At 39.7% G+C, this 12,626-nt stretch overlaps 1 protein-coding gene across 4 annotated transcripts in view; it reads left to right on the top strand.

The window, feature by feature from the left end:
- The window catches only part of PDK1 (pyruvate dehydrogenase kinase 1), a 31,553-nt gene extending 20,903 nt beyond the window's left edge, over nt 1-10,650 (top strand). For 2 of the 4 annotated variants that reach the window (XM_006760620.2, XM_015561983.1), the window contains exons 9-10: nt 2,327-2,440; nt 4,624-7,427. In XM_006760620.2, coding sequence (XP_006760683.1) covers nt 2,327-2,440; nt 4,624-4,764 — 255 coding nt within the window. In that variant the 3' untranslated portion in view covers nt 4,765-7,427. Of the gene's footprint in view, nt 1-2,326; nt 2,441-4,623; nt 7,428-9,773; nt 9,956-10,435 lie in introns of those variants that run through there. The other 2 variants (XR_001513342.1, XM_015561982.1) reach the window with 2 other exon arrangements.
- Nucleotides 10,651-12,626: the final 1,976 nt, after the last annotated feature.

The raw sequence follows: 12,626 nt of genomic DNA, 5'->3' as shown, positions 1-12,626 counted from the left end.
TGACTGGAGGAGGCAGTCATGTGCCCTGGGGCAGATGAGGTCAAATAATAAACATGAGCAGCTTCTAAGAGTCTAATTTTACTCTAGAAACCAGGGGAGAGAAGGGATAGATTGCTTTTGTAGTAAACAAATACTGTAGAATGTTTTTAGAGAGCAGCATAGCATGTCAGTCCAGATTGCAGATCCAAACTGTCTGGTTCCGTTCCTGACTTCACTACATTTTAGCTGTGTCGCTTTGCGAAAATTATGGACCTTTTAATACCCTAGTTTCTTCAACTTTAAAAATCAAGTTATTGTAAGGGCTGACATTTAATGTATGTAAAAATACCTTTGATAGTGCCTGGCACAAAGTCAGTGCTCTATAAGTGTTCGTTGTTTAGGATGCAGAATTTATGTGAATTTTTAAGAAAATAAAAGGCCTGACATGGCACAGGCTCCCCTGTGAGCTACACAGCGGGAAGCCTTGTTATTACTAAGGGAAGACTGTTGTTAAGCTCTTTTTGAGCCTTCTTCCCGAGGCCATGACCACTTTGTAAGTGGACCCCGTAAGCAAGTCCTGGGGCGGCTGGAGAAAGACTGCCTGACGGCACCGGAGTGGCCATCTTGTCTGCCTGACTCCTGAGGGTTTCATCCGTGTGAATATAATGAATGTAGTACGGACACCTTCATGGTGGAATATCTTCACCCTGTCAACCCACTGAGAAGACCACGCATTTCTCTTCCAGATCTCCTTGTCATCAGCTAGCTATCCAGTTGCATTTTGTCCAGCCTGTTTGCCACCTGTGAATGCATGGAGGTGCTGCACCTCAAGTTCTCCCACGGGTAGGACTTGCTCCTGCCCTGGGAGAGGTTGTGGTGAAAGGGCAGTCCACTTCTGGCTGGTGCCAGCATCCAGTGCAGATCCAGCAGTGGGCCAGGCCCATGCTGGCTTTCTTGTCTGTGATTTTCTCCAGGGGAAGCCCCACAAGTCTGTAGGTGTGGCTGAGGGAGAGGTCAGGCCGTGGCATCCTGAGCCACCTGCCATATCTGGAACTAATTAATGTACTAGTCAGTGTCCCAACAGAAAAGAGAGCTCATTCAAATTATGATAATTTGAGGAAGGCTTATTTACAAAAAGACAGATTACAGAACTATGAGGAGGGAGAGTACAGGAATCCAGGGCCAGCAGCAGTAGAGCTGTCACCACCCAGAATCAAAGGGAGACGGAGGAGAAGCCAGCAGACCCAGAAAAGGGGAAGGTTGCAGAGCAGCTGCTTAGTAACAAGGAGCCCATCTGCCCACAGGAAGCAACCTCGGGCAGAAGGAACTAGGGGAGTGAATACCCTGACTTGACTCCCTCTGCACTCCTCCTGGGCTCCCCATTGGCTGGACCCCCTGGAGGCAGAGGATGGGGAATCCATGGCCATCACCATTCAGGCCAGCCTCCCAGGGCAAGGAGACGTGTGGAGAACAGGGAGTTGATTTGGAGGGGTGAATAGACACTCCGGTTAGTAAAATCAAGGAATAGTGGTGGAGATAGATGAAGCTGGCGCCTGGGTTTGTGAATAGCCTGATTGCTGAATCCACATAAGCTCTCAACAGAAGTGTTATATGGAATGCCATTGAACATGTCATTTGGTGATAAAAACCGTTTTTACATTTATCTAAATGTTTTGCTTGTATTAAAGAATTGGTGGTATTTATCCAGGTAAAGAAGGCCATTCGCCAGTGGGAACAGGATGAACAAAGACAGGAAGATAAAAAAGAGCGTATATTTGAGGAATTTGAGAGCAGGAGATTTAGTTCAGCTGGACTGGAAAGTGGGAGGCAGAGACTGACCTTATCAGGCCTTGAAAGCTCTTTGTAGAAGCTTGGGTTTTATTTCAAGCCAACGGGTGGGGGAGGGGCTGTGCTTTGAAGATTTGTAAGCAGGGAAGTGACCTGTGAGAATTAAGAAAGCAGAGCTGTTATGGATCCCTCCAGATTCAGAACACAGGCTGGAAGTTCATGGTATGAAGTCACAAGATATATCTGATAGGCCGCACAAGGCTTTTTATACTCTTGCTAAAAGGGAGAACATGTTTTATATGATATTGCCAAAGCAGTATTGGGATACTGTAGAGCAGGCCAACGAAGAAAAGCAACATGCTTTTTCAGATCCCTTCTCCCCAAATCATTTTATAGTAGAAAGAAGAATGAAGACTTCCAGTGACGGGAGGGGAGGACTAATGCAGGACTCAGCTGGGCTCCAGCCTGATTTTTCGAAATACTTAGGTATTAGCATTTCTGATAGCCTGGGATACTCAGTAGCATAGAATTTCAGAATTTCATTTTCCTCACACAACAGGCTGGTTTTGGCTATGGATTGCCCATCTCCCGTCTTTATGCTCAGTACTTCCAAGGAGACCTGAAGCTGTATTCCCTCGAGGGCTATGGGACAGATGCAGTGATCTTCATTAAGGTAGTAACTACAGCTTTCTTGAGTGAATGAGACTTCTTTTGATAAGAGGAAAAGATGCCAATATTTAACAATAATGTAATGAAAATTTCCTCTAATTCATGCTATTTAAATAGACATATATAGTTTTTAATATGGGACCTCATCTTTTTTGACAAATGATCTCCTTGACGGTAGGAAAAGAAATGCTTATATGTAATGATCAGGACTATGGTTTTTAATTTTAAAAAGTTGGATTCAAGTGGGGAATCATAAAAAGTTTTGTCTTATAAATTTAATTTTAACATAAAACTCATGCATGGGCATTGATCTTTTGATCTATTGCCCAAGACCTTTCTTTGGGTCTGCAGTTTCAGTATCTTCCTTGCAGAAGGTGTACAGGGCAATTTTTTGAAGTTTATTTTAAAAAAGAAACAACCAAGTGCATAATCCTTTTTTATTTGTATGCAGTCCTTTAAAACTGTCTTCTGACTCTGATTTGACAGCAATTTTTATGTGACTTTCCTTCATGAGTTTTTCCAAAATATTCATCTTAATTTTCAAAGAACCCTTCCCCACTTTGGCAATACTTTAAGTCAGCGGTTCTCAACCTGTGGGTCGCGACCCCTTTGGGGTCGAACGACCCATTCACAGGGGTCGCCTAAGACCATCGGAAAACACATATATAATTACATACTGTTTTGTGATTAATCGCTATGCTTTAATTATGTTCAATTTGTAACAATGAAATTGGGGGTCACCACAACATGAGGAGCTGTATTAAAGGGTCGCAGCATTAGGAAGGTTGAGAACCACTGCTTTAAGTAATACCTGATTGGATTATGTATTTACAATGACAAATAACATGGCATAAACAGATTTGGGAACAAGCACAGGAGACTCTTGGTAAGCCTGTAGCTCACTTGGTGGGAGCAGAGGCACTGAGCCTATTGGTCTTGGATGTTCTCTGTGTTTATGCAGAGATCAGTATATTGTACAGGGATGGAGAACACTGAGCCCCATCAATCCACTGAATTGGTGAAAAATATTGGTACCTATTTAGTGGCTCTAGTTTCTTATTCTGGCCACTAGATGGCACCTGTTTTACAGGAAATGCTGAAGACTATATTGGAAAAAATACATTTATCTGAAAAGGTTAAATTCTTTCAAGATAATAATTCTTTCTCTTCTCCTTTTTTAAGCCATCTCAATTGTAAGGAACTTAAAAAGGGCAACATGAAGGCAATATTTTTATCATTAAATGTAACATCTTTGATCCAGTCTATAAGATCAAGTGGTGCTAGCATTTCTGGCACAAAGAGAATATATAGGTGTAAGGGTTTTAGTTCCATTTTGGAAAAAATAGATGACAAGAAGTCTTATTAAAATCATCAATGTTAAATACCTTCCTTAGCATTATTAGAATGAAATTTATAGTTCAATATTTTTTTACATCTTGGGGAATGCCTATGTAAAATTAAGTGTGAAATTCTATTGAAGAAGATAATGAGGAACATAGTTTATTTCAAGTTCCAGTAATTTACATGAAGGTAAAAAGAATAGTGAATTAATGCAATGATATGTTGGAAACATGAACTTATGCATGATGCAGAAACACATGTACTGTAACGAAATTGGTGGTGCTAGTGGCAGGAGGAAAAGACAGAGGGTCAAACCCAGGGCCAAGAATGGTTCATGCGAAAGCCAAGAGGCCTAAACATAGTTTTATATTTATTGATAATAATATTATGTTGAATTTTTTAAAGTATAGTGACTATACTGAAAAAATGTATTCTAATAAATAATTAAAATAGAGTTCATTAAGTGATTGTACCATTGTATATTAAGGTACATATGTCAATTTTTGTGCTTTTATACTTACATGACTTTTAAATGAACCAACTTCTGTTCTGGGTCATGTCTTAGACTTGTGTAAAATTTCAACCCAGTGGCATTCAGGCTGCCTGGACAATTACCGCAAGCAACAAATTCAGTCAACGTGCATACCAGGCAGTGCCATAGACTCAGTCAATAATACGTTTCAAGTATGTACACGACTTAAAAACGTGTGGGGACAGTGTTCTGATGAATAAAATTCATAGCCAATATTGTATTGTTTAATATGTAGTCATCTTTTTGCCACCGTATGTTTTCTTAAATACTGGATTCTAAAAACATGCCAGACTTGGGTCCTGCTTTTCTTTCAGGCTCTGTCAACAGAATCAATAGAAAAACTCCCAGTGTATAACAAAGCTGCCTGGAAGCATTACAAAACCATCCATGAAGCTGATGACTGGTGTGTCCCCAGCAGAGAACCAAAGGACATGACAACGTTCCGCAGTGCCTAGACACACTTGGACCCCTAGGAAATCCAAATGTGGCTTTTGTATTAAATTTGGAGGGGATGGTGTTTAGAACTATATTATACCAAATATTTCGTGTCCTTTCCACACCTATTTGGATAGAATAAACGAAAACTGAATTCCGTTTATGCCTATTAAACCTCCTCAAGGATAAAACTGTACCTATTTGACACATATTTTCACAGTTAAGTGAACATATTTTTAAACAACCGTAGTTTTGGTCAACTTTCCCCTTTATGGTAGACTTCTTTGGGTTTCTACAGGAAGCTGAGTGGTTTTGTAAAATACCTTTCATTTTTCATTTGTGTCTGCTGGAACATTTTCTTAGTAATACTGATTAGCTAGTTAACCATTTTCCTGTTATTGGCAGGAGTTCTGCCTGCCTTTACTTAGTGGTAGCTGTAGTAAGATGGTCTTCATGTTTACTATGAAGTGCTAACTACAAGTAAAGCAGGAACAGTTGTCCTGTTAGTATAGATCCACACACCTTAAAGCTTCAATGCATTATCTTAGCTCTGAAGTCATTTTAAAATTTTATTGCAAAGGATTATAATGACTAGTTCCCTATGGATCTGAGCGTAGACTGAGGGCAGTCTGCTTTGAGTGTGCTTGTGACTAGCACGAGGAGAAATTTTTATCCTGAAAACTAACTAGCAGCTGCTAACATTCTGGAGAAGAAATTGTAGGCAAAACAGTGAGTCCCAAAACCTGAACCATCGATTATTGAGATTACTTGAGGGAGCTTTTGAGAAAGAGCTTTTCTGGTTCCTACTCCGGACATACTAAATTGCTCTCCTAAAATGCTGCCTCGGTGATTCTGATGCATCACCTACTTAGGGAATCGTTCTTTTGAAGTGAGTAATGATGATACCACATTTACTAAAGGAACAGAGATCTTTAGGTTTTAGTTTTCACCTCTACAAAGGTCAGACATCTAGACGGTAGGAGAGACAAACTGAATCTCAAGCCGGGTGCACTTGGAAGCATAATTTGAAGCAGGAGACAAAATGACAACTGGAGAATAGTAGGTAACAGAAGGGTCAGAACCATAACACACGTCTCGGCAAAGAACATATACTTTCTAAGAAATATCTAGACTTTGTTATCAGGAACAAGCCAGTTGGGGCTTATGACAGCAATCCTTTGCATTTGCATGGTAATTTATAATCTACAGGTACTTGGGAATATTATGGTAACTCTATTGGGCTTTAAAACAAAGGGACACAGAGCAGGTGGTGTCACCCTTGTGTTGAGACTCAGAGTGTGGCCCAAGTTGCCCAGAATCGGAGCTGGGGCCCAGGCTGTGTCTGCGGCCCCCGGTCAGCTGCCAGGTCTGGGAGACCAGGAAGTTAGGAGACCGTTTAGTGATACCTCATCTTCTTTTAAGGTGACAAGGAAATATATTGAAAATAAATGTTAAAGTAAGATTAAAAATGTTTGAAGAACAGCTTTACTACTTAAATGGGGGGACTTTATCTGGAAAATACATTGAGTTGAAAGACTTCATCCTCAAAAGCATTCTATAAGTTTAACAATTCTCTGTAAGTTTGTAAATTGGGAGGGATGCTGAAAGGCAGTTAGTTTAGAACCCTGATTGGAGAGAGGATAATTCTTGGAGGTGTTTTTGCAGGCGCTAATTCACAAATCTGAGCAAATGTTGGAAAAAAAGATCTTTTGCCTAACCTGTTGTTCCTTTATTATGGATTTTGTGAAAATCAATAGGGTACGCTAATAGATGATGTTATTAGGCAGCGGTGGCTGTGGTGTCCCGGGCTCTGGGGGGAGAAGAGGACAATGGGGAGGCGACAGTAGCAGGAGCCGGTCTAAACCAAGGCAGCCGCCTGGCAACCTTTTTGCCCTCCTCCCCTCAGGCCTGTGATCCCTCCTCTCTGGCTGCTCTCTGCCCACAGCTGTGCAGACACCTCCGCCAGAGTCTTGTTAAGGGAAGTGAAAAGGTATTTCAGGAGCCACACCTACCAACCCACCATCGCCCCCAGAACCCCAGAAAAAATACACGTTTCTTGTAATGACAAAATATTTTAGAATTTTTGAATCAAAATTTCTACTTTCTTTCCTAAAGGAGACATTTGTACTACTGACATAAACTTGATGTTTTTACTTATGACTCGTCTTCTCACCCACCCCAATTTAAACCCATATGTAAAGTTTTACCTCTATATTTAATAGCTAAGAAATCATGTTTGAAAGGAAAAGTGAAATTTTTCTTTAGCTTCTTTTTAAAGTATAATAGCTCTTTGTTATTGTGGTAATGGACGGAAAATTACATATAAAAATATTTGGAGGAAAGATTTTTGCTAGTTGGTTTTAAATCATTAAAAACTGAAATGTTTTTAGATCCTTTTACTCTTTTGCCTATTAACATTTAATGTGATGCTATGTAGATATGAAAATATACTGAAGGATAGGAATTGATACTAAGTGGTTTTTATAACATGGGCATTTAATGAATGTGCCAACATTTTGTAGGAAGAACCGCAAAAATATTCTGTCCTATACTCAAAATACTGGCTGGCTTTAGATATACTCAATAGCAATCACTTTCTTGTACTGTGAAGATGTTGAAGTGGAAGTCTACCAGGTTATTTTATAAAATGTGTTGTGAATGGCAATAAACTGAAAACATGGAACAATTCTTATTTTGAAAATTAAATTGGGACAGTTTGGGTTTTGAAAATATAATGTCTTTCAAATAAAAGTTTTACGTCATCAAGGGTCAACATTCTGTAAAATTCAAAAAGTTGTAGCTAGGTGGCTTGCACTAAACTTCACTATCTTCAGTTAGAGGAAATGTTTGGAACTTAGCTTTCCAATGCATATTATTCTAATGGAGAAAGAGGAGAGTTTTTAAGATATGAGTTATACTAGATTTTCATTATCCGAACATCCACCGATGACTTACTGCATGAATGAATATGTTGTGTGATTTTAAAAAAATGTTTTATTGATTTTTTTTTACAGAGAGGAAGGGAGAGGGATAGAGAGTCAGAAACATTGATGAAAGAGAAACATCAATCAGCTGCCTCCTGCACACCCTCTACTGGGGATGTGCCCACAACCAAGGTACATGCCCTTGACTAGACTCAAACCTGGGACCCTTCAGTCTGCAGGCCAAAGCTCTATCTACTGAGCCAAACCGGTCAGGGCTGTTGTGTGATTTTTGAAAGGTTGTATTTAAGTGCTCTTTGAGTAACTTTTCACTAAATAAGTAGAATCCTGGTGCATGAATTTGTGTATGGGTGGGGTCCGTCGGCCTGGCTGGATCGAGGCCTATCGGGTCCCGGCCAGCTGGGGGGAGGGGCCATGGGAGGTTGGCTGTGGGAGTGCACTAACCACCAGGGGGAAGCTCCTGCATCGAGTGTCTGCCCCCTAGTGGTCAGTGCATGACATAGTGACTGGTTGACTGGTCATTCTGGTGGTTCAGTCCTAATGGTCGCTTAGGCTTTTATATATATAGATTTTGAGAAGGCCTGTGAAGAGCTAATCAAAGAGGAAGTCAGAATCAGTGACCCAATTTCAGTTTATGTCTTCAATTGCTGTGACATGAATGTGCCGTTTTAACAGATGAATAATCAGGATTGAGATAGCTCATTTGCAAACATGGCTTTTGCTGGAGGAACTTTTTATCATATCTGATTAACTTTTGGCTGCAATAACTAACTTTCTTACAGTATAGCCAAATGTGCTTGAAAAAATACTATAATATGGGGTGTCAACAAAGAATACCTCACTGGTTTGCTTATTTCTGGCATTTTTAAACTATTGCACCTTTTGTTCCATTTACATGTTTGGAAAAAAGTGTACATTATATTGCCCTCTTTTCACTAGAGTCTTCCCATTCCTTTAGTCAACACTAACCACTTTAACTGCAAAGGACAAGATTGGCAGTTTTTGCTACAAAACTTCAGGCTTTTTTATCTTATCTTAGAAAAGCTGTTGTTTATGTTGAGGAAAAGGACAGCTATATTTTACTCAGTCAAATTAGAGACTTTTGAGCAAAAATATACAATTTTTACTCTAGTAGATAAACCAGAGAAACTTCCATTTGAGTGTTGTCTTCATTCAGGAGTTACTTTCTGAAAGTTTGGAAGTATAATTTATACAGTTGTCACATAGACTATTGCTAGAAATTTGGTAGTTTTTATTTGAAATGTTGACAAATTTTTAAAAAGATGAAAAATTTCTTTAGGGAACATTTATGAAGCCAGGGCTTTTAAAAATTTAACTCAAATATAAAAAGCCACAGTATGTTTGCCATTGTCTTATAGTTAGATGTCTTCCATTATGGTATTCAAACACTGGGACTAAAAAGACAACATATAAACAGCATACTCAGATGGCTTTTCTAGATCATAGAATTAAATTTCTCTTTCCCCATATCATTTAAGAGTCACTCAGTTGATTGGATCCCATTTTTAGAAAGTTTGGAAGCTCCTTAGGTAATTGACATTTTCATAAGCCACATTAAATGATATCATTTTGAATTTCTATAATGAAAACACAAGTCAGTCCCAAATCATGGAAGATTATTGTGACTTAATTACAATAGGCAAAACTGTTTTTTTGTTTTCGCTTCAGACCTATGTTTTCGAAAGGAATAAAGTTAATAATGGGTGTTTTTTAGATGGCACACTGCATGCACTGTTAATTTCCACTCAGCAGATAGCAGCACTTGATTTCAATTCAAAGAGAAAGTTATAGGGGTGCTCTGTGTAATGCTATGACAAGCTCACCCAGAAAGTGACTCTCAAGTAAAATCTGAATACAGTCGAATGGAAGAGTCTGGTTGTCCTTAGAAGCGGGGAACATTGTGGTACTATAGTCAAGAACCTCTAACAAGATAAAAGACAGCTTTTACTACCGGTCAGTGTAAACAACCGGCCTTTTTTCCTGTTGAGTATCATATTAAACACAATCTGAAATTTTACTTGCTATAAAGGAAATAAGATTTATGTTTTTCTCTAACTTTTTCTCAGAAGCATTATAAATGAAGTGAATTTGATTTACTGCAGTTTGCAGTGTTATTGCTGCAGGCACTAAGCTACCCACTGTACTCTATAAAATAAAGACCACAAACAAAGACATTCTTCAAAACAACCCAAAGACATGAAAGGAAACACTCCTGGATGCTAGGTATGTAAAATGGGTACATACATTTCCTTAACCGTTTGACTGCTAAGGAGCGCTATCGCGCTCTTCTTATTTAAAACAAATTTATGTAAACAATTGGTATTTTTTAATTTTTGTTGTTGCAAAGCAATACAAGTGAGTTTATTGTATAAAAAGTGTTTTACATTTTTTCCCATACACGCGCAATTAGTGCCGCAGTTTTGGCATATGTCCGAAAAAATACGTCAGCAGCCAAACGGTTAATATAGTTTTTCTTTTAATTGATTTTGAGAGAGAGGAACGGAGAGAGGGAATGCGAGAAACATGGATTTTTCTGATGATGAGTATGAGTCACCATCTGCATTCACTTTCAATTTGTAACTTTCCAGATGAATTATCTCTTGTCCATCTACATCTTTGTTGTGAATTCTGTATTATTTCAGGTTTATGTCTATTCAACAGTGGCTCTTGATGTCTTCTCTGAAATGGGTTACTGCATCACTGATTGCTTGTCGCTCTTGTTCTGTAGTTATCACTTGACAGACAGATTGGTGTCCAGAGTGTTTCGGCGCCCCAGCGCCTAATGCCCCCAGCACCCTGAGCACAACACCTTGGAGGTCCCGGCACCAGCCACGTGTTCTCGTCACACCCAGGTTTTTGTAACATGTCTTCCCTTTTGTTCTGCAGCCATGGATGGAACTGAGAAATTATGTTCATGCAATTATTAATATTTGGATTACTTTATAATTGCCTCTTTGCTCTTTTAGTTTTTTACCATTTGTATAATCAATTCCCTGCTCCAGATCTCCTATTCAAAATACTTCATTTGTGTCTTCCATATTATCCCTGACCAATTCAGCTATAAACATAAAAATACAAATTTGAATACAAGTTTAAATACTTTATTGAAGAAGGTTTTCACTTTCTAGACTCCATATATGATTTCAAGTAAAACACTTGTTATAATCTTAGGATTTTGGTAGCATAAAAATTGAGTCATTTACCTTTAATCTGCAAATACATATATATATATATATATTCATTCCCCGAATATGCAAATAGACCGAACTGCAGAACAACCAACCAAATGACTGGTTGCTATGACGTGTGCTGACCACCAGGGGATGCGAGTGGAACATGGCAGGCCTTGCGCTTGTTGCTGTCAGTGGGTGTGAGCAGTGGCTGCCGCCCCGATTGCCCCTGAGGGCTTCTCCACCTTCCCCTGCTCCTGAGGGGTGATCGGGGCCAGCAGCTGCCTCCCGCACCTGCTGACGGTGGTGGCCCCAATCTCGCTGCTGGCGCCAGCCCCAATCACTCCATGCCATCAGCAGGTGTGAGCAGGGCCAGCGACTGTGGGACTGCATGGGGGGCGGGGGGAGCACGGTGATGGGTCTGGCTCCCTCAGCCCCAGGATTTGGCAATCGCTGCTGCTGGGGGGCTGTAACTCTGGGGGGGGTGGCAGAGAGGGGACCAGGGGCCACAGTGGGTGGGTCCTGGTGGGAGTGCAGAGGATGGGCCAAGTTCCTTTCAAGGTACACAAATTTGTGCACTGGACCCCTAGTTTAACCAATAAAATCAGAGATTTGGGGTGGAAGAAGGAAAAACAAACCAACCCCCCAACATTGTATTCAGAAAAGGTTTAGATCCATGATTAACAAATCTATAGTTAAATCCCAAGTATAAAATAATTCATACACTATAAATTTCTCAAAGAGGAAAACCATAAAACACCCAAACTCAACCAGAATGAGCTAGATAATCTGGTTAGTCTTTTAAAGAAACCATTAAAGAAATCCAGTTTGTACTTTAACCAAAATAAGGAATCTCCAGGCCCCGATGATTTCATTGGAAATGTCTACCAAATATTTAAGGAAATTAATGGCAATTTTACATAATCTCTTTCAGAAAATAGGAGGTGATGGAACACTTTACAGTTTATTTTATAAAACCAGTATTACTCTGACAGCAAAATCAGACAAAAACAAAACTACCGACCAATATTTCTCAAGAATTTAGATGCAAAATCGCAAAAAAAAAAAAAACTTAACCTGACAATGTATAAAAAAGCATATACCATGACCAAGTGGAATTTATTCCATATATGCAAGGCTGGTTCAACATTCAAATATCAATCAATGTAATCTACAATATAAACAGGCTAATGAAGAAAAATCCTATGACAGGTAACAGGTGGCACAGGAAAAGCATTTGACAAAATCCAATCCCATTGAAAATGGCCAGGGCTTCCATAATGTTGGGGTTCTTGATCCAGCATCTAGAAGGGTTCATTAATCTGGAGAAGCACTGTGTGTAAATTAATCAAGAGTCCAGAGATGAAACATAATTTTGAAAGGCATCTTGGGGAGTCAGAGAAGACTTAGCTAAAGGAACTAAGTTCTCTTGTCTCAGGACTCCTTGCTATTTATTAACACAAATTCGCCTAAGGCAAGGTGGATATACACATCAAAGGGAAGGGCTGCTACACAGAATCCATTGTCAGATTGGGGGAAAACTGCCTATGGCTGTTCAAGTGTTTGGCCAGTAGGAGGCAATAACATGTAGAATAAGATGACCTTAGCTGTCTGGCAGCAAGCAATCATTTTATGCATCCTTTTCAGGTTTGGGGAAATGCCCTCAGCCACCTCCAGATGATTCAGCCCTGCTGACATGCTAGAATTGGCTTCTGGCACTCCCAACTTTGGGATCTGATAATGTTGATT

The sequence above is a fragment of the Myotis davidii genome, unplaced genomic scaffold, assembly GCF_000327345.1.
Source record: "Myotis davidii unplaced genomic scaffold, ASM32734v1 scaffold370, whole genome shotgun sequence".
Taxonomy (NCBI): Eukaryota; Metazoa; Chordata; class Mammalia; order Chiroptera; family Vespertilionidae; genus Myotis; species Myotis davidii.
The sequence above is the reverse complement of the archived record's forward strand: the minus strand, read 5'-3'. Positions and strand labels throughout refer to the sequence as shown.